Genomic DNA, 23357 nt, shown 5'->3' with positions numbered 1-23357 from the left:
CGTGTAGCCGCGGTCGAAACAAAGTTTGGTGGAAATCCTGCTATTGTCAACATAATCCTACTATTATCAACAAAGTTCAAATGTGCCTCGTTTACATCAAACTGGTAGAAGAGATCAAATGGCAGTACCACATGGAATTGAATATCGGGTACGTTCAACGTATATGCACTACGAGCTATGTATAAATGACAACATCATGTACCCGAATATTATTTCATGAAAGACCATAAAAACCTGCTGTTAATTAAAACATAGAAACATGCAGAAGCTTCGATCATAAAGGTTTTGTGTTCATCTTTGTGGGAAACTTTCTACGCACACTTTTGTATTCGTATATGGCTAAAAACCTAAAATATTTCTTCATATTTTTTCTCAAACTACAGGATGTACGCACATATTACCACCATGAAGTATTACTTCGCAAGAAGGGCTCTGGTTTACATCTGTACAACTAAGTCTCGCATTCTGGGCTAGTTCCATTTGCTGCAGCTTTTTCTGTATCGCAGTTACTGTTGCGTTTATGGCACTCCAGTTTGCTGTGAAATTCAGCATCTCCTCGACGAAATTATTCGGTTCGATAACTGCGTTGAGGGCATCATGTAACCTCCCTCTTTCATTTGCGAATCTCGGACAGTGGAACATAACATGTTCCGAGTCCTCGGGTATAGCGGCGCATTTGGGACAGTCTGGGGACTCATCCAATCCGAAACGATGCAAGTACTTCCTGTATCCAAATAATTGCGTTAGGTGGTAATTTAATTATCGATATTTGCGCTTCACCCACCTCTCAATATACGGGATCAGTGTATGGGTCCAGCGGCTTTTTTCGGAATTACCCCACCGTTGCTGCCATCTCTTGTACAGCTCCTTCCTAGTGGCCTTCCGGAAGCCGGCAGCCACTTCGGCCCGATTCACCCTCCTTCCCTGGTAGAAATACGCGATGACACAAACTACCTCACCATCCTATACGTACTGCACACTCTCAGCGCGATTCGCCCGTATGCTTAACTTACCCTTCCCTAGCTCACTGTGTTATTCAATACACACGCCCAGACAGGAGCCGCATACAGCAGAATGGATTTCACCACCCCTGCAATAAGCAGCTGGTGACTAGATTTTGGCCCTTCAATATATGGCATCATGCTTGCTAGAGGTGAGCTGCATTAGCTGCCACCACCCCTGCAATAAGCAGCTGGTGACTAGATTTTGGCCCTTCAATATTTGGCATCATGCTTGCTAGAGGTGAGCTGCATTAGCTGCCTTTTCGCACTTATAGTCCAGGTGCCCCTTGAAGCTCAACTTGATATCGATCATTACCCTCAGGTATCCAATGATCGATTTTGGAACGAGCTCGTGATTACCAACCCGAATTTTGACAGTGTTATTTTTCCTGCGATTGGTAATAAGGACTACCCCTGTTTTATCTTCCGTCAGGTCCAATTTCACCATTTGCAGTCATGCTTTGACGGCATAAACAGTTTCACTTGCATACAGTTCCATATCCTGGTGGTGTTTCGCAAGTACTACCACCGCCGAGTCGTCTGCAAAACCAATCAATATTACCCCCTTTGGCACTCGAAGTCTGAGCGCTCCATCATAGATTATGTTCCACAGCACGGGCCCCAGTATGGAGCCTTGAGGAACATCTGCTGTCGCAACATATTCATTTGGTCCGTCGACCGTCTCGTACCAAAGAACTCTCTCCGAGGGGTACCTATCGATTATCCAAGTTAAGTAACCAGGGGCACCCAGCTGAGCCAAGGTGGCTATAATCCAATCCCAGTTGGTCGAGTTAAAGGCATTCCTGACATCCAGAGTCAGCACCACGCAGCACTAACCAGCGGTCGATGTCTCCCGGGCCAGGTCTACGACCGTTGCAATGGGTATTCCGCTTCTCCTTAATGAACTCACAAAGTTCATTTATACGTTCCCCCAGTGAAACAAATACTGTTGTAGCTTGCTACTTTCTACGATCATCTTTTACAGCATCCATAGTTATGTCAGTCCGACGACTGTCCAAGTTTCTTTCCTTTTCCTGCTTAGAGATAATGTTGCCTGCAGTGGTGACCTCCCAAGTTTTGAGCTTTTGCGAAAAAAAAATCGGTGCAGATCGCATTTTCACTACATTAACACCTCTTGTAGCATTACCTATCAAAGTAGCTAAGTATCCCACTACTGAGGTGCTGTGGTCGCTGAATATCGACAGCCGGGAGTCCGCTTGTCCACTCCTAAAAACTGCCGGTACTGGATTTCCGAAGCACATTAAAAAAACTACCTTTCTCGTCCTTCATACTTGGTTTGGTTTCTGGATGTCCTGCGTTTACTTCCCACCTACCCGGGCAACGCATAAACATGCCAATGCATGCACACCTCCTGATGAGTACATGTGTGATAGGAGTTTTGGCAACTCTACACGGGAGCGTATAAATTTGTACATATAAACACATACATATGTTTGTCCCGAATAATTGATATTGATATATAAATGATTAAAAACCTAAAACGAAATGTTTCCCTGCGACCCTTTGTTATGGTCGAACGCGGTCAAGAGTTTGCAATTCTTCTTGCTAAGAACCCAAGTCTCCGAGGAATACATGAGGACTGGCAAGATCATTGTCTTGTACAGTAAGAGCTTTGACCCTATGGTGAAACGTTTCGAGCGGAACAGTTTTTGTAAGCTGAAATAGGCTCTGTTGGCTGACATTATTAACCTTATTTATGTAGATATCGGAATGGGATGTATTTTGAGGCCTTGATTTCGTTTAAATACACCGCTGATATTTTTCTCAGATTTTTCGGTGGGATAAGTTCTGAGAACGTGACCTGTTACACTTTTTGGGGGTCAGATTTTAAGTCCTTCCTACGTTTCACGGGATATCAAATTGGGTTCGTTTCGAAAAAAAACTAATCGAGCTCTTTCATTTGATACCTCAGATGGCTTTATTCTTTAAAAAGGTTTTGCACCCCCTTTCGCATGTATACACTCAATATACATAAAATGGTGCCACTTGCTACAAGTAAAGGGATTCACAAACCACATGCTCTCACGAAATTTCGTGACAATCGGTCTAGCCGTTTTCGAATATATTGGGTGTGACCGACGAACAGAGAGAAATCGAATCAATTCTAATAAGGTTTTGTTTCATACAAAACCTTAAAAAGGAATTTGAAATCTCAGAAATTCTAGCTCGGACCATAACGACGAGTATTGCAATTATCTTGATAAAAGAATTGTTAAAATCGATCCCGTCGGGAAACTGGAAGATGGACGCGTCAGGTATGAAAGGTTTTGTGTTTTCCTTTTATAAAGTCATTTGAGTGTGCATTTGTCCCATTGGTATGTAGCACGTAATATACGCATATATTATGAGAGAATATCCACTTTTGCGTGATATTTCCATTCATTCAAGTCTTGAATTTGCAAAGATGCGACAACGTTGACCTATTATAACTTTGCTAATAATAGCGCGATTTCCATCAAGGTAGGTAGGATCGGACTCTGTGCTATAGCCTACACTGCTACAAAATTTCGTGATTCTAGGATGAACTTAAAGGGGGTTTTGCATATAATTACTAAAAATCACGCTGTTCCGGTTTGCTGCCTTCTATATTCGCCTTTTACACCAATGGCGTTGGTTTCGATGCGCGGACTATCGTATTCCTTTCCGCAATGGATCTAGATTAGCGAGGAACAAATTTGCCCTCAGCAGTGACCCCACGAAATTAATCCGGTATGGATCCAATTTGCGCTCCAATATTAGTTGTTGTAGCAATAGTTGTCGCAGTAGCCAAGTTTCTCCATACTGAGGCACTATGGTTGCTGGAAATCGTCAGTCAAGAGCACACTTGCCCACTTCCTAAAACTACCAACACTGGGTTTCCGTGGACATTTCGTATGCACCTACCCACCTACCTATGAGCATTTACATGCGGGCAGATCTTCGGGTTCGTACATGTACATGTTTTTAAGGCCTCCACCGACCATTTCCTTATCCGCACAGAGGAAGGCGCCTGATGGCAGATTTTTTAACTCCACGTAATGTCCCTGGTAGGATTAGCATGAATACGAATATTTTACCCTGAGAGTTTTAAATTTTCTAAAGGTACCATCGACTTCATTTCACTTGCAGATGGTAGTACCAGCAAAATCACTTCCACCGTAATGGTACATTAGTTGTCAGCATTGCGGCCATCCGTGGTTATGACGCAAATACTCATTCACAACTGAGTCGGCTGGTATCCGACATCCAGTGAGGGTGAGATTTGAATCGCAATGTTTCGTGTGACAGCCTCGCGCTCTACAACCTAACCCTTGCGGACAGCGGACAAGAATCAACCAATTATTATCGCTAAATTTGGTTACTAAATTTGCGTATATATTTTAAGCTATCGGCTCGCTTCAGGTACTTCTAGGAATACATGCAAACCTTCAGTCAGTCCTTATCATTTTAATTATGAAAATTTGTCATGAATTTTAAAGCAGAATTGAATCCTCTATTTTATTTTGGGCACTTCCACGAATTGCCCAATGATACCGGTATTAACAATTAACCTTCCGATCCATAGGGAAAGCTGCTGACTGATTCGTAGGTATCAAATTCTATCTGGGTTTTTTCAACTTGCAACGCTCAACAATGTCTGTCTGAAAATAAGGACGAATCTTGTTTATTTATTATTCCTTGGAGTCGGCTAATTTTGGGTGCCAGAAAAACACATGATATGATAACGCATTTAGTATACGTGGCTTCAAGTATTCTTGCTAGGAGGGCTTCGAAAATAAAAGTATTCTCCTGGTACTTCGATAAAACCCTGTAGCAACAGGAGACCATTGCTTCAGCAACAGATAAACATATCACATATTGGGCAAGGCACGTGCATTTATTTGGGTAAAAGCAAACTTTCTTACGATGGTCCTCCAAACCAATTTCTTTTTTCATATCGCCAGAATAATTGAAGGATCCTTTTATCCCTCTAGTGTAATTTTTTCTTCTCTTTAGGATGAAATTGTAAAGGATAGTATTCATTACCCTTAATGTTGTATATATTCGTCGTCATTGTTGTCCTGAGAGACATGAAGAGTAATTTTAATACTTTCCTCAATTTTCCACTCTATTGTTTTCGAAAACAATTTTGATGAAAAAGAAAGATGAGGACAAAATGTTGCTTTTTCCCGCCGAAGTACGAAGCTGTAGAATACGCCCGAGTAGAAAAACATATTGTGTTACATAATTGAAGATTGAGGCCTTCTTCTCACTGAGTTAATGTCTCATGCAGATAAGGAGATGATGTTAAGTGGCTTGTTCAATTGCTTTGTTATATTCGAAACATTGGATGCTGTTTAGGCATTAACTTGCTAAGCTTCTATACATATTTTAATAAAAATCAGCAGTTATGCTACATGGCCAGGAAAATTTAAATTAGATTTATTTTTCAGTACATTGCTGCAAATTGTTTCTGTCATCATGTCCTTTTGGTACTTTCATTATCTTCATACTGAGAATACCAAATTCAATGTGTGAATACTTTTCCGGGAATATAGCAATACTTGAAGCAGCATTTGAATTTTCATACCTTCTCGGTTCAGAAGCTATTTTGGTGTCTTCACTCTCTCCTTTTTGCCTGATATGTGATTACTATAATTATCCCTGTAAATAAAGAATTGTTTGACAGTTTGTTTGAACTCCTTAGTGTCAGATTCCCTTCCCTCCCTTTCTTCCTTTGCGAAGATTTTAACCTCCTCATGCTCTACTGGCCTAATCATCCTAGCCTTCCAATTTCCTCTAACAACCTCTCCTATTCTTCCCTTCTACTTTCTTCCTTTATGAACACTTGCTCTGCTCTAAATTTCAACACCACCGAAAACACCTTTGCCGCACTCTCGATCTCTTCCTTTCCAACCTCCCCGAGCGCCACCTTTCTTTATTTCCTTGCACATCTCCGTATGTCGAAACTGGCGCACACCACCACGCGGTTGAATTTGAAGCGGAGCTCCTTGGTTCAAAATCCAAAACGAAGCGTAAATCTTTTAACTTCAACTTCCGCCTAGCTAATTTTGACGGTCTGAACGCCAAAGCTGACTCTCAACTGGGTACTTATGTTAAGCAACTCATCGCATGATCAAGTTCTAAACACCTTTTACAATATCCTGTCCGATCTCCTCTCCTGTTATGTCTCTTCTTCCCCTCCCTGCCTACGTTCGTACCCAACTTTGTTCACAACGGAAATTTTTAATAACATTCGCCTGAAACATACACTGCGGAAGAAGTTTCGGGCTTCTAAGAATCACGCCGACCTTGCTCACTTTAAGGCTCCTTGCTCTACTGTGAAGTCAATGGTCAGAAAAGTGCGTAAAAGGTACTTATTGTGCGTCGAACCCGACCTTGCCCGCGGTAACTTAAAATTGTTTTGGTCTCACGCTCGCAATTCTTGTAATCCTACTCAATCTCTCCCTTCTTCTATCAGTTTCGCTGACCCCACTACCAACTCCCAATAGCAATCCTGCGACCTTCTCTGCACCTACTTCTCTTCAGTGTTCCCTCCTTCGAGCCCTCCACCCTCCACACCTCTCATAACTGCAGACTGCTCCGAATCTCTGGCCATTCCTCTCCTTACGCCTTTCTTGGTTGAGTTCCTCATTGGTAATCTTGACCTCAATGTCAGACCTGGCCCCGGTACGCTTCCTAACCTCTTCCTCCTTAACTGTAGAAAATACATTTCCCTCCCCCTATATATCTATAATAATCTACAACAAAGTCTAGATGAATGCTTCTTTCCCCGTCTCTGAAAAGAGGCCCTTATCATCCCTCTCCTCAAAAGCGGAGAAACTTCTCTTGCTGTGAATTACCGTCCCATTTCTCTTCTCTCCTCTTGCTCCAGAATGCTGGACAGATACGTCAACAACTGGTTGATCGCACACTTCGGTCACCTCATTGTCAAACAGCAGCATCATTTCGTAAAACATAGATCTACGACTTCAAATCTTCTGGCCTTTACCAACTTTATTGCTAGATGCTTTAATTCACGACAGGAGGTACATGCTATTTATACCGATTTCTCCAAAAGCTTTGATATCGTGGACCATAACATTCTTCTCTCTAAATTTTCATTACTAGGTTTCCGTCCCTCAGTCATCTCCTGGCTTTGCTCCTATCTCTCATACTGTTCCTCTAAAGCTTCTTTTCATGGTTACTCATCTCGTTCCTTCTCTCCTTCCTCTGGTGTTCCCCAAGGCTCTATACTTGGCCTGCTACTCTTCCTGTTTTTTATGAATGACCTCGCCTCCATCCTCACCTGCCCGCAACCTTAAATTGTTTGCCTCTCTTTCGTCTCCGCTGGACTATGCTCTCTTGCAGTCCAACTTTAATAATTTAGTCCATTGGTGTTCGGTCAACAAGCTAACACTGAATGTCAACAAATGCCACTGAATGTGCTATTCGCTTAAACCCTCCCCAACATCCTTTTCATATTCTTTCAGTGGACAACCTCTTTCACTACTGACCTCCTTCAAACCTCTGGGTGTAATATTCGACGATAAACTTCGTTTCGATTCCCACTTCGTTGACATCATCAATAGAGGTCCCAAAATGTCTGGTTTATCCTACATTCCTCTTTCGACTTTACCTCAATTCAGCCCTTAACACTCTTCTATTCCCTTGTCAGAAATGGCCTTGAATATTGCTGTGTATTCTGGTTCCCCTTCCGCATTCGTGACTGCCGCGCTCTTGAAGTTGTACAACGCAAATTCACGCAGACCCTCTTCCACAAAAAGAACCTTCCACGGATTGATTATCCATCACGACTCCGCACCGTCAATCTCCCCTCCCTACAGTAACGCCGTATCTTCCTTGATATGTGTACTCTTTTCAAACTCTGTAATTGTCTGATGGACTGCTCGGTCAACTCGGATATTACTTTCCAAATTGTCTCGTCTCATAACACACGTAGTGCGGAGATTTTTGATGTACCCTTCGCGAAGCTCGAGATTTACTTCTACTTTCCGATCCCGAGGCTATGCCGGTCCTACAACACCCTACAGCTTGGTCTCTAATTCCTTCTCTAATTTTAAGCGTAAAATAAGCCATTCACTTGCTCCTCCCTCTGAGGACAATATCTAATAAGGAATTTGTTTTCTGTGTATTGTCCTCATTAAATAAATAAATAGTGAAGGGGATAAGAGTCTTGAGTTTCCACCAGATGCTATGAACCAGAATGCTGAACACTTGAATGAAATAGCCTCAGAAAAACTTCCTCTTTCTTCATAATTTTAAATTGGAAATGGATACCAGGTGCTGTTTAGATTCGATCGACCGAATGAAAGATTCTGTAGTGGTTGCCGGGACATAAGGTTAAGGTAGCTCGTTAAAGCGATGATACGGCTGCGTTGATACCAAAGTCGACATATCATGACCCCTTCCGAAGTATAAAGGCAAAATAAATTGCTATCGGCAAACAGAAACTACTATATATTAATGAATCTGAAGTTATTATTTGCCTCAAAAATAGTTCCAACCCCTCTTCTAATGGGACATTACATTAGGTTAAATGATGACTATAAAAAATCATACTGGTGACGTTAAATACCTGTACCTATTGCGAGTTAAAAGACAAATCAACCCATCATTTCAGGTGCAGTTATTCGGTTGATTAGACATAAAAGGATAATACCTCGGTAGGAAATCTTAGCAATTGCGAACCGCCTAAAAAATCGAGATTCTAGATCGAATCACATCAAATAGTTTCACAGAATGTGCTTAAATTATTGTAGCCCTGGAGCTGGGGTTTAAGAATACATGTTAAGGATTCCCTCCCCGACGTGAAGGGCGACTAAAAAGGGCAGACTTTTTGTTGCTACCGAAATGGAAACAATTCGGAGAAGGATTGACTTCACCGCTATGACCATTGGTTATCGAAAACGGTTTATGATTAGTTTCTCGAATGTGCGCTTCTACAACCTGAATGAGAATTCCGACGACATATTCTGGACCAAAGCGAAGTGAGATGCTTAGACTCCTTTCCCTCCCGCGGGCACTGTGCTTTTGTACTCTGAAGAGGTAAGGGGCAATAAAAGCAAAGCCTGCATCGGTCTTTTCCTTGCGGCCATTGCATAGCGTACTCTCATGACTTTGGAGCCGGTTTCAGACAGGACCTTGACTGCGGGATTCCAATTCAGGTTCATATTAATAAGCATCACAATTGTACAGCGTTACACACTGGTAACGTGATTTCTGAGAAGGATGCCTTCTATTAGCAAGAACGCTCAGTTCATGAGAGGTTCCTAACGATAACATTGTGGTCGTGATGGGTAACCTGGGTGCCAAGACTGACGAAAGACGAAAAGAACTTTCATGATCGCTTGTCACTGGGTTGGCACGCAGGGAAACACAATGTCGTCAACCCAAGTATAACCCTAAATAACTCGCAGAGAACTGGATCGCCATCTGAATTGTGTGCATCTCTGGTATGGATGAAATTATCGGTCATGTCCCAGAAGAACGTCGCAATAAACATAAGAAGCTGAGAGCTCTGTTTATCGCCGCGAGCGGGATGAGCGAGAGGCATTCGAACTCTGGTACCTCGAAAAACTATGAGAAGTGTAGTGTAATTCGCGCAGTGTCAAAAGTAATTCCACCATTGCGTTGGTAGGTGAAGCGGAAGGTGCCGCAAATAACAACGATTTCACTACAGTAAAGCTCTGTGAGTTAGGGTTTAAGAATACACTCATTACACGACTTGATGAGCATAACGATAATAATGGAAGGTCATTAGTGGCACATTCAACTTACCTATACCGTACAAACAATCATATTTAGGAGTTGTCTTATGAATCTGCGTAACAAGTGAGGCGTGGTATCGACCTCGAAAGGGATCACCATCTGAAGATCGCTTTCCTTCGCTTGCGTGTTTCATGCAACACTTCTCGCAGGATTGAAGAGCTGCATCCCTAAAGTTCAACAACGACCTGTTAATCAGAGTGAAATTATGCGGTGTTTCCAACGATTAATTAATTGAAGTAATAAAAACTTGTTTCTTTTTCGTTGATGTGGGTATTTATTCTTGCAAATCTCGATATTTCGGGAACCACTTGTTCCCTTCATCAGGTCAACAAGTTTTTATTACTTCAATTAACGACCTGTTGTATGATCTAGATGTCACTCGAAAGTGAGAGAGTTAGTTAGGTGATACCTTAAATATCCCGTCTGCGAATATTGATATCTATTGGGCCATCGTTAAATATGCTCTTTTCTCAGGTGCTACTCAGGTACGGATGCGGTTCGATGAACGAAAGGGGTTAAAGGCTCTTTTGATCGATGCGAGCGACGAGGAGCGTATCGCGCACAAAATGCCGCAGAACAGAATGATTCCAGAAGTGTGTAACCCACCACGAAATAACTCCCATGTGGTCGAAAATTTTCGTAAATTAACGGTTGATTCTTCACTCACGATGACAAGTAACTGAAGAGGTGGAAGGAATACTTCATCACGGTTCTCCTTCAAACAGAAGCGAAATCATCTCGGGTATCAATGTATTCAAACGGAGTAAAGCCGCTGGACTTCCTGGTCTCCATGCAGAGCTTGTACTCATCGCTGCTAGTTACCCTTATACGTAAATTCTGTAAATCAGATACCTTTTCCACAGAATGGAAGAAGGAGATGATTCTTAAGATCCCACCTATGATGGGGATGATTCTTAAGATCCAACCTACCACCTGTCTTGAGTGCGATATTTGGAGGATACCGTCTTGCTCCCTGCCGTCGGAAAGATAGTAGCTAACCTAATCCTAAAGCTCATCAAAGAACATCTCAAAAGTTCGATCAACAGAGAGCAGGGTAGTTTCCGCGTTGGATCATCCTGAATTGACCACAGCAACACACTAAGGATTATTCCGGTTCACTTGGTCTTTAATGTTGCTTTATGCAGGGGGAATAGGATAAACTTGTAGTAGACGGCGCAAAACCCCGGAGGCCAAGGTGTCATTGCACTCTCCCTGTCTGCGTTAATGGGCACAGTATCGAAGGCGTTGATCAGTTTGTATATCTAGGAAGCATGGTTTTTGCCGACCATGGCATCAGACTGATTGTTGATCGACGCAATAACAACGCTAGATACACTTTTGCTGCTTTATTCAAAATCTGAAAATGCAATTATTTCAACGCCACGATTGCGTTAACACTGTTCTACGCCAAAGTCCTCTCTGTATTGCTTTATGGGAGTAGCACATGGAAAGTGACCACCACTGTTGCCTAAAAGCTTCAAGCCTTCGTCAACATCTATGTGCATCATATCATGGGAGTATGCGGATTTGATACTATTTCGAACAAAAAACGTGTTCTCCGTGCTGGCCTGTTCCTCAAAGGCGAGTTGATTAAAAGGTGAAAACGAGATTTAAATCCAAAGCAGAGCCTGCTGAAGTTCCATCTTATTACTAAAACTTTTTCTTTTCGGTAACGGTGACGTTCATTATACTGACCCGGCTGCAGATGTGGAGAGGTTGAATGGACCGCGGCATTTGTGCTCAGCGACAATAACAGAAATTTGAGACTCCTCTCGCCAAATCTTCCTCTACTAAGCGCAGATAATACAGGTTCGCTATCTGAAGTCGGTGGCTATTATACGGTGCGAGTAGATTCTATTCTCCACAGTCACAGCGGGACGCCGACTACACCAATTAGAGGACTATCACGAGCGGAACTTCACCTGCCCATTCCGACTGCCCTTTCATTTCCCTCTATGTTCCTTTCACTTGGAACCCAGAGGAGAGTGAGTTTGAGCTCGCCTGTTAGACTATTCAATACCTCCCTGCATTACCTCACCATCCTGAAATATGTCACCATTGAGGATGAAGCCTGTCAGTCAAAATTACTTTGTTATGCTTGGGACTCCTGCATTGCAGCACTTGCGTACATCCAGTATTGCCACTACCTGCGCTTGATATACACTGATGAATCCCGGAAAACCATAATATTGTACCAGGCTACACTGTGCGTATCTGAGAAAGCTCCCGCACAGACTCCCAGACCATCTTTGGGAAATCCTGTTTCATAACCTTGCAACAGATCGCGAGTCTTCCGCTCTGGCTTGGTTAGAAAGTCCACAGTAAAATTCCTTTTTAATGTCGGTTCGCCTGTTGTGTAATCCGTTAAGAACACTGGGAGTTTCGACTTACTTCCTGCAGCATCTTACTATAGCCATAGGATTTCGCTCTTGCTCCAACGTATTTATTGTGAAGGTGAAGGAGGAGGGATACATTAAGGGAATTGACCGGGCTGACTGACAACAGGCCCCAGTAGCACCTGCACATCAGGCCTTTGAATCCTATTAAGTTCTGCTGCTGATAACTAATGAAGAAGTTTGTCGACTAATAGGAACAAGCATTTATGAATGTACTGATGAGAAGGCGAAAGTGTAGAAATTGGATGGGTCACAAATTGAGAAAACGTGACAACTCGGCTGCAAAACAGTGCAGCATGGCATAAGTCGGTGGAGGAGGAATGTGCGCTTCTCGGTGAATTCAAGTACATTATCAGGAACAGACAAAGATGGCATACCTGTAGATAATAATTACATTTTTAAGTTGATATTCTGAATAACATGATGACGCTTCGGGCGCAACCGAATACTCCTTAGTGCGAATATTTTTTGATTAGCCTTTATAGGGTTGACACAACAGCGAAAACCCTACCAACGATGTTAAGATTGTTAAGTGGCTTTATTTCGCAGGATTCGTTATCCGTTGGGTTCATAACCACCGAGTCGATAATTTATCCAGTCTTTTCCCATTACTTCGTTTGTGTTACCCCCATTGTTCTCTTTAACTGGCTAACTAAAGTTTTGCTGGAGGCAGTTTGGTGGTTAACGTGTGACTATAGGAAGGCTGTATTATTTGTATCCAATAGGGTCGTAAGCACTGTATGGCTTGTGAGCAAATCTGCAATATAGATAGAGGAAACTTCCTTCTGGGGATCCTGAGCAGATTTTTCGCTCTAAGAAGGCGTGATTGTTAAAGAATTGATTTTGACTTTCTTTTTCCATCAGCAGTTAGAAAATATTCAACCTACTAGAATTCCTTTGAGTGCGAAGAATATAAGTATAGAAGACGTCTCTCAGTTTTTCTCTTTTAAACTACATTGCTATACCACAATTTTCCCCCAATTTGGCTGCAGAGGTTACCAAACTCTACTTTGAGCTTGGGTCCCACTGATTGCCAACACCTTCTACACTAACTACCGGGGATTCGTTCGTATTTTCTTTTCACGTTTTTTTAGGTACACGCATACCGTCTTCGGTTTTTCTCTGACGTATTTCTAAATTCAATCCTACCCTTGGTAGCACCCGTCATGTGTTATCTTTTCTATTCATATAAACATTTATATCAACTCAAATGATGGTGGGTAGTTACTACTAACTTCGCTAACATTTTTGCCTGAGAAATTTTTATTGATGCTCGCTTCTTCCCTGGTTGATAAATTCCATCAGTCCGACATGCTTCTGCATTTTGCTTGAATTGGTGCTTCTCTTCATGATGTTATCCTGAATAGCCAGAATCGCTCCGCCTTTCTTTCGAGGTATTTAAAGCAGTGGCGAAGAGTTTTTTGTTTCCATGCCGCTATTTCATTGTCCACGGGTTTCTGGACTTGTGACTGTCTCTATAACGTTATCTGAAACCCTGCACCGTGGGTTCATAACTATTACCTGATGATAACAATGCGAATTTGGGATCAGGATTCGATAGCAAATATTAGTCTGTCTCTCCTGGTACCAAATTCGAAAGGCGAAAGGCGAACTATTACAGATGCCAACAAGAAAACGCATTGAATGCTACTGCCAGTAGCAGTGCCCTGCCCAGAACTGAGCGATTTAAATACCTCGGATCATCCAGCTCTCGACGAACCTATGAGTCCATTGTCTTTTCTTGCTCTTGTCTCATCGTTTCTGCCATTTTACCAGTGATAGATTTCTTGGCGACGGTGGTCGAGCAGCCTTAGTTTCACCAGTTTTATAACTTGGTTCATCATCCCAGTTATTATACATGCTACGTTGTCGGGTGTCGCTTGATTAGCGCAGCATGTTCGGAGTATACTGAATCTATATGCCGCTGTTATTTTTCTTCTGTTGTTGATCTTACCGGGAGCGGTTGCCCACACAGGTACTGCGTGCAACAACATCGAAGTAACCGCTCTTGAAATGAGTTGCCGAGACCTCTGTCTTGGGATCAACGAGCCGGTGTTAGACACCTTTGTAGCTGCATATTGCAAATGTTGTTTTAAATTCAACTTCTAATCGAAAATGACCCCCAGATATTTGAGAGCAGGCTGGGAATGTATAATTTGGTCTCCGGCTTTAATCTTCATAAACGTATTATTCCTGATAGTCCAGCATTTTCCCACCGCGACTTTATCTGCCAGATTGTTTCCTTGGCGTATATTTCGATACCGTCAGCGTGGCTTGTTACGATTGCAATTCCAATGTCATCGCGAATCCCATGGAGGTTGTACCGCGGTGGAGATGAAACGTTAGCGCTCCGTTATAGATTATGTTACACACTAAAGGACGGACGTCTGATCCCTATGGTACACCATAGGTTGTTTCGTATTCTTCACGGCCCACACCTGAGTCTGTCTGTCTGTTACCCGATTTATTCGGAAACGGCTGTAACTATTATCACGAAATTTGGTAAGAACGTGCAGTCTGCATTTTGAGCTGGCTTTAAGAGGGGCTTCCTATAGATGCGGAAGAGGGGTACATTTTTTTTTTCACAGAATATAGGCATGTGGGATATCAAATGAAACGGGTCGATCTGTACTTTTTGAAACTAATCCTATTTCTGATAGTGAGTGGACCATGTGGGAATTAATATGTGGCCCAAAATGTCTAACAGGTGTCGTTCTCATAACTCCTCCAACCGAAAAATTTTTAATAATTCAAAACGGTGTATCTATATGAAACCTAGGCCTCAAAATACATCCCATTCCGATATATGTACAAATAAAGTTAATAATAGCATATTACTATATTTGAAAAATGTATCAAGAAACTCACCTTAAGTTCATTCTAGAAGTACAAAGGCATTAGTGTAAGGGATAATATTAGGCATGATCGGAAAATTCGAAGGAAATCCAACTATTATTAACAAAGTTATAGAGGATCAAACCTGTGTATTTCACGTGAATTTATTGCACTCTAAGTCGTCAACATCATATAAAGCGAACTGATATGGACGGGAGTTTTAGCTATGTGTGAATGGAAAACACTCGTAGGAAATTTCTCACACAAGATGAACACCCGAAGCGTTCAACGTCCGGTATTCCCACTTGTTTTATATCGCAGCAAAGTTCTTCAAAGTTCTTCAAATCCGGATTAGCATTTTCTAAAACATACTATATTTTTAAAGTTGTCTACAAAATGCCCCGTAATATCATTCTACGCGAACAACATTTCATCACTATATAAATTGTAATATCATATATGGGAAGTTACTGGAAAACTTGGTCGAAATTTAACTACAATTAACACAATTATAGTACGACAATCAAACGCTATTCGTATAAAATTACGTCATTAGGAAGAGCGTAGAGCCCCTATTATATTGGTGCACATAGTCAACATATTATGTTCTAGAAAACAGAACTTGAAGTGGCAAATTCACGGCTTATGATTAATTTATCTTTTTATATGTGTTTAATGTCCTATAATTTGTTTATATTACTTATTTGCTTATTATTTCTTTTGATTTTTATTTAACTTTATTTTATTTTTATTTAAAGATACGTTTCTGAAGGTTGCATTAAAAGGCTTCTGGGAATACCGACTCCATTGAGGTAAATTATAATTTTGTTTTCTTAATAATATTATTTTATAAGCTATTAACATTTATTTGTGTTCTTCTGTAATTAATTTCTTCTTCATATCACTCTAATCGTTTTTTTGTCACTTGTAACCATATGCACTTTATACATATATAAGGATCGACAGAGACACATTTGATAGCCGAGGGATATAATGACCCTTTACTTGCCAAATGAAGAGGTTTCATTATTTGATAAGAAGGTTCATTATAATAATTTCAATGTTCAGAAAATATTTGAAGAATTTTCATTGCTCGCAAACCCTTAAAGGCAATGCCTGGAAGGAATCGTACGCGTATAAAACGTACCCTTTTGACTGTGTGAAATTTAATAAATGTGTAAATTCTCATTATTGTGGGATTATGTTGCTCTTGATCTAATATTCATCTACATTATACTATACATACATGCATGTATACAATTAGGAATTCTGTGGCAAAGACTGAATCCCTTTATGCGGTATTTGTTTTCCCCAAAATTTATTAATAAATGATATTTATTTGGGGACTTTAAGTGTAAAGAGTATGCATGATGTTGGGTACTATGTATTTAATCGAAATCCTTGAGTTAAGTACATCGCAAAACTGGTCGGAGTCATAAATTAATGAAACGAGATCCTTTCTGGGGAACTTCAAAAGTGAAATACAATAGCTGACTAGCTCGGAGGATTTGCATTATTCAATTCAATTACACAAATCATGTCAACTTGACAGCGGAGTTGAATTCCAAAGATTAATCTTCAATTTCAATTCGAATGTTATGATGGCGCTATTCATTTCCACAATATTTTATTAAACCACAATGTTCATGAAGATATGGAATATATGAAGCATGTTTCGAATTCTGACTCCAGCTATGATTGAGATACCAATTTCAATTTTCTTAAGGTTGTCGCACAGTGCCTTTGCTTAATTCTTGATTTCCTTCAGCCAGATAGATTGGGAGTTTGTCTTTATTTTCATCTGTTTGTGAAGTTAGTTAGTATTTAACAAATAAAAATAATTTTTCATGATATATTAGGCCAATGCGTAGTCATTTAGTTGATTTTACGATAGACGAATAACACTACCCTTTTTCCGATGCCAAGACTAATACCTCTTAGACTTCTTAAGTAGCAACATAGTTAGCTTTCCATCATTCACAAAATATTGTAATATTTTTTTCGGAATTGGATCTGTCAGATCTTTCAGTGTAGTTTTCCAAAAGACAACAACTAACCCAAGCAAAATGTCGCCATTGTGGAAGTTCTAAGTCCGCTCTGTTTGACACCGCATCAATTGTCTGTGCTTCATCTTACATTCATGGAGTTCTGAGGATAAAATACACCCACTTTGCAGCCGCATTCCGACTCACCAAATAAACAAAAAGGAATGAATTGTTTTGCGGATCAGCTCAAACTTAGGAAGCTAGTTTAGTTTAGTGGCAGTACCTAATCCTCAGACCGTTTGCTGGCCCCATTGTAACACAATAAATCGCGAATTCAATAGCCTTCCGTCTGTGGCGTTCGCAGGCTTTTCGGAATCTAAGAACATTCTCAGAGGCAGATAGTGCGCGATTCTTCGTTAAAGAAATCCTTGTCGCGATATCTTTGTCTGGGATTTGAGAGGGGCGGGTAGCTGCATCCTCCTCTAGCTCATATTGATTACATATAATCGAGTCCACCACCTTATTTTCTATGTGGTGGTTTAAAGAGCAGTGTCCCGTTAAGAGCCCTACTAGAACTTTCACGTCCTACTTTTTAATGGAGAACAAAAAAAAACACTAGCTTCCCCGAATTCAGTACAAACTGGCGTGATATGTTCTTGTTATTTAGTGCTAATAATCTTGCACGACTGCCGAAGCAGATTAGAATGGTGCTAATTTGCCACTTTTGTCGCAAATATTCTTCTGCTGCAAATAAAATGGCATATCTCCAGCTGTCTCCGTCTGTAATCCCCAAAGACTTGTTGCTATTTGGGAGCCAATAGGTTGAAGATAGTCGAAGGACCATGTTTAGTGGCCGGAAACGACCTAGAGGGAAGAGCTATCTCAAAAACCTAAAAACAATTGGCTTAATTCACCACGAAGGTCTGTCCGCGAATTTCGCAGCTCCATCGAAGTGTTCCGTCGATATGTGCTTGCACGCCTCTGTGCTAGCTAGGCTCGGGAATGTGGCGATCCCTCATGTATCATTATACAAAATTTATCCATGCTGGTGCGTGGGTTCGCAGTGGAACGAGTGGAATTTGGCAGTGTTCTTATTTTCTATTATCAAGTTAAATAACAATAAGCTAAAAACTGTTTAATTTATTTTATTTAATTTTTGCAAATCAATAAAAATAATTATAAACGAAAAATATTTAGTACTTGGAACAAAAACCTGACCTTCATTCACTTGTTTTTTTTTTACAATTTGGCACCCCATGCTGCTACACTTCCAGAGCATCGCTTCAATAGTAAACATTGCCGGGCCAGCTGTCAATCGATCAATGTCTCGGTTCCGCTCATTTCGTGCCAAATTCACTTTCAATCGCCTCAACCAGGATAACCGTTATACCTGCATTTCACAATTTAAGACTCGGCCAATGTGACCCTCCATTTTCCCTTTTGCGCGGTTATACAATAATCGAACATTATTATTAGGTACAAATTAACAATTTGCATATATAATAAATATATAAATGTGTTTAAGAAATTTTAGGGAAAGGTAAAAAGTGGTAGGTTTTTGATAAATGAAATGAAATGGTTATTTTTTAAAATTTTGAATGAATAATGTACATGAATTTCAGGATTCGAAAAAAACAAATTGGGAGAAATATATTGGGAGGGTAATGGGTGTTAAAATGGAAGAAAAGGGGTAAATATTGTATATTATCAAATGCATTCCCTTTCAAAATTGTGTCTGGAAGAGACAAAAAACAAACCATACTAAACATGTAGCAAGAGACCGCCACACTACAACTCACTGCTCCAGTAATACCTATGCCACCCAGCCTTTCAATCTACGCCCAGCAGTTTCCGGCTGGTCAACTCCTAAGACATCTTGCTTTTTCAATAGACATCCTTCCGAATAATATGTGGAACTAATTAACAGCGCATCGATTTTATGATGTCTTGCCACATCACAGATTGAACGAAACATAATTAAAGACACCTTCGATGTCCATGCATTGCTTTTCGCATATCGTCTTCTCAAATTTCGCCGTTAACCGATCCCAGTCCTGCTGGTAGAAACGAAGTTAGATTGATCGGTCGGAAATTTTAGGTGACTGTGGTAAAGTCTTGTCCTGGTTTGGGAATAAATATCACCTTGACATTACCGTAGATAACTAGAATATAGGCGTGTGCTAGGCATGCATGGTATGTATTCCAAATATGTAGGTTAGGTGTATCTATCCGTCTGTTACTAGCGTAGGAATAATCTCATCCGGACCTGCAAACTTCAGAAAAGGTTAAATGTCCTTTATTCATCCAAGTGATAGTGCTTTCCAGGTTTGCGTCTAGTCTTTTGGCTGCAGGCCCTGAACTGAAGTTTTGGGTGCTGCCTGGGCAGTGCTTTTCATGCAAATGGTTTGCAGTCGTCTTTGAGATCGCCGCAAAGAAGTTAGTATCCTCGCAAAAATATCTCCGAGGTGATCGTTCAGTCGAATTTATTTTCTTCCTTGGAGCGATCTGAACCTCTTTGCGCCGATCCCTGCTAACAGCTGAATCATACTTAAAAGCTCCGTTTGAGAAGTACCCTCGTCATTCTCCTTTGAATTGCCACGTTCTGTGTTCGCCCTTGGTGGTTTATCTTTCTATGACGTATTCGAAAATTTCTCTCATGCCAGTTGTGATCAACTGCGTTATTTTCGCAATTCAAGCAGTGGCCTTGATACTCCTCCCAGGGACTGCAGCGCTCAGTTCTGTTTTTTACGTCGCCCAATCTGTTTTTTGTAGATTCGTAAATGGAGCATTCATTTGGAAATCAATGCACCTGTGTTCCGAGAGTGCAACATAATTTACTATTCTCCACTCCCCGATAAAAGCCGCCATGTGACGAGATGCCACCATACTGTCGATGACCTCTTGCCTGACCATTATTGAAGAAAGTGGGTTGAAGATTTGCACTTTGGTTCTTGCTAGATGTCTCTAATAATCACGAATCTCTCGTGTTGATGTTAGAGCTTCCCCTGCTGACATGGTAGCACTAACGTCATATCCTGCTGCTCTACATTACAGTGCCGTTTCCCAGTAGACCATCAGTTGGGATACCAAGTATCTCTCTTACTATCTGGAACTCACACGGTATTCCCGTGTTTAGTTTTAGTGTTGCCCCACATTGTCCTAAAGTTTTCCCTTTCCCAAGTGGGGTTTGTAAAATACAAGCTACGGCCTAGTTTATTGCGGTCCCTGGCTTTAACGATTCCTCCTTTATTATAGTTACTTCTGCGCCCGGGTCGATAAGCAACTCCACCTCGCACCTCGCCCCTACGTCTAAAGGGACCCGAACCGATGAAATTGTTTTACGAGATGCACGGGTGTACCGTCCTATGCTACTTTTCTTGGTCGGATTTGGGGATTTTAACCCTACATTTGGGAGTTTCCCTAACGTCCAAATGTCATAAACGCCCGCAGAAATAGCAAGTCCTTTCCTCAGACGGAGATCTAGTTACTGCTGATTCAGGTTGGCTGTCCTGTTAACTTCTCTCTCTCAAGCTTGAAGATTGTACTTTTTACATATGGTACAATATGGTCGGTTTTTTCGCTTCAAGTTTTCGTCGTATGTATGCCCCTTTTTGTAACAAAAAGCACATGTTATATTGTGTAGGGCCCCCTGTTTGTCTTCCGCGGTTTTCTACTTGGACATTTGTCAAGTTCAAGTAGGCATTGTTGAGTTGCTGAATATTTAACGGATTTTACATAGCTAGTCCAAAATTACTAACGCTATAGAAAGCCGACTGCTCCAACTTTTCCATATCCAGAGCCCAGTGTGCTACGACTTCGAGTATTTAACGATGAGTAGATATTGACGCAGATGCGGGTTGTTTACCCCACTTTTCAATGTATCTACTACAAAACCTCTAACTGTGCATGTATGTGGGTAGCCGCTATTCCATACTCCATACTGCCTTGTTAAAATCACATTAAAACTATTTTCAGCTAAATTTATGTCTTTGTGAAACTATTTTCAGTATCGAAAGAGAGAGAGAGGATTGCTCAAATGCCAATAAATCTGCTGAAAATTTTTCGGTGACGTCCCTAATTCGAGTCACTTTTTGCTGTCTTTGCGGCTGTCTCTATTCAAAATGTCTATTTAACGTTTCCCGGAATACGTTAGAGCATTCAATTCTCTCCCTTTCTGTTTGAAACTTTTGGCGTGGATTCTTCACATCAACCTTTACTTTTGCCATATTGGATAGCACGCACCAAAGAATCTCACAATTTACCTGTTAATTTGACCATTACCAAGATAACCTGAAGGTCTTTTGAATTCACCATGCAGAAGTGCGGTCAAGTGCTTCCATTGACATACATCACCAACCCGCGTTTCCAAAGCTTTTTTAATATTCGATTCAGGAACGTCGAGAGTGAGGAAAGTTCCTAGCCTATCCGCTCTGTTGTTCCAGAACCTCAACGCTATTACGCTTCCTATTTGGAAGTTAGAGGAAGCCCTTTTTTCGTTCGTACTCTCGTCTGCAAAGTTCAGCCGTAACATTTTGCGGAATACACCAATGATGTTGTCCCTACAGCTGAGAACTGCTCAGTATTGTATCCGGATAGATGAGTGTTGCCATTCAAGGCTGTGATAGCCTTAGCTTTTGCCAGCCGAGTTGTCTTTGGTGCCCCTTTAACGAGGAGTTGGGATCATTAGGGGTTGTGGTTTGCCCGGTAGTGATTCGTACGAAGGCTGTTTTCCCGGAGGTGGTTGCCCGGAGACGCTTTCCTCGATGGCGATTTGCCTGCTTCAGCATTTGGCGCCGACACTGAGGGAAAAGGCCTGCTTCAGCTCATCCTGTGAGGACTGGCTCTCAACCGGATTGTTTGGGAATCGTATGAATGGAAAATTTGAGTCAGGTTCTCAGGGTTGTCACCTCACTCAGAGCTGCATCGTTGCGGTCCATATTTAAGTTTGGGTTTTGTTGTGATAAAATATATTTTTAGATAGCGTTTTGAATGATTGAAATTCTCATACACAATTAAAAGCACAGCATCATAGACCTCTGGCAATCAATTTTGATACTACAACACAGTAACTGTCATAAGGAAAATTGATAAATTTTCAAAATACTTACTACTACTAAACCAATAGAAAACGCAAGGCTAAATATTGCTCATCAAGGCAAAGTACTTAGTATTAGTACAGAAAGGCTCCAATAAGTTCACGTTATTCATTTCATTGTCAGGGATAGAGTGGAGCCAATATAGAGAACGCACTTCATTTCCGCTAAAATAAGCCAGACAAGTCAGATTAGGATATTTTCCCGACCTACGCCACCGCTCCATCTCAGGCAGGGTCTGCCTCGTCTTCTTTTTCTACCATAGATATTGCCCTTATAGACTTTCCGGGTGGGATCATCCTAATACATATGGATTAAGTGACCCGCCCACGACAACCTATTGAGCCGGATTTTATCCACAACTTGACGGTCATTGTATCGCTCATAGATTTCGTCGTTATGAAGGCTACGGAATCGTCCATCCTCATGTAGGGGGCCAACAATTCTTCGGAGGATTCTTCTCTCGAACGCGGCCAAGAGTTTGCAATTTTTCTTGCTAAGAACCCAAGTTTCCGAAGAATACATGAAGACCAAGATCATTGTCTTGAACAGTAAGAGCTTTGACCCAATGGTGAGACGTTTCGAGCGAAACATTTTCTGTAAGCTAAAATAGGCTCTGTTGGCTGACAACAACCGTGCGCGGATTTCATCATCGTAGCTGTTATCGGTTGTGATTTTCGACCCTAGATAGGAGAAATTGTCAACGGTTTCAAAGTTGTAGTCTCCTATCTTTATTCTTCCCGTTTGACCAGTGCGGTTTGATGTTGTTGGTTGGTTAGTTTTCGGTGTTGACGTTGCCACCATATATAATACTTTGTCTTGCCTTCATTGATGTGCAGCCCAAGATCTCGCACCAACTGCCGCCTGCTCGATCTGGATGAAGGCAGTTTGTACGTCTCGTTTTTCCCATGATATCAATGTCGTCATCATAGGCCACTAGTTGGGTGGACTTAAAGAGGATCATAGCCCTTGCATTTACCTTAGCATCACGGATCACTTTCTCGAGGGCCGGGTTAAAGAAGACGCATGATAGGGCATCCCCACGTCGTAGACCGTTGTTGATGTCGAATGATCTTGAGAGTGATCCTGCTGCTTCTATCTGGCCTCGCACATTGTTCAGAGTCAGCCTAGTCAGTCTTACCAATTTCGTCGGGATACCGAATTCTCTCATGGCCGTGTACAGTTTTACCCTGGCTATGCTATCATAGCTTTAAAGTCGATGAAGAGATGGTGCAACTGATGGCCATATTCCAACAGTTTTCCCATCGCTTGTCG

At 41.4% G+C, this 23357-nt stretch overlaps 1 protein-coding gene across 2 annotated transcripts in view; it reads left to right on the top strand.

Annotated features, from left to right (window-relative positions):
- The window catches only part of LOC119651134 (nitric oxide synthase), a 359499-nt gene that overhangs the window by 299517 nt on the left and 36625 nt on the right, over positions 1 to 23357 (top strand). Inside the window, exon 15 of one of the 2 annotated variants that reach the window (XM_038054528.1) lies at positions 15763 to 15816. The exons of the other annotated variant lie outside the window; for it this stretch is intronic. Within the exon in view, the coding sequence (XP_037910456.1) occupies positions 15763 to 15816 (54 nt within the window). The remainder of the gene's footprint in view (positions 1 to 15762; positions 15817 to 23357) is intronic. 2 annotated transcript variants of the gene reach the window in all.

The sequence above is a fragment of the Hermetia illucens genome, chromosome 3 (genome assembly GCF_905115235.1).
Source record: "Hermetia illucens chromosome 3, iHerIll2.2.curated.20191125, whole genome shotgun sequence".
NCBI classification, from domain to species: domain Eukaryota; kingdom Metazoa; phylum Arthropoda; class Insecta; order Diptera; family Stratiomyidae; genus Hermetia; species Hermetia illucens.
Note: the sequence above shows the minus strand (reverse complement) of the source record. Positions and strands in the feature narration are given on the sequence as shown.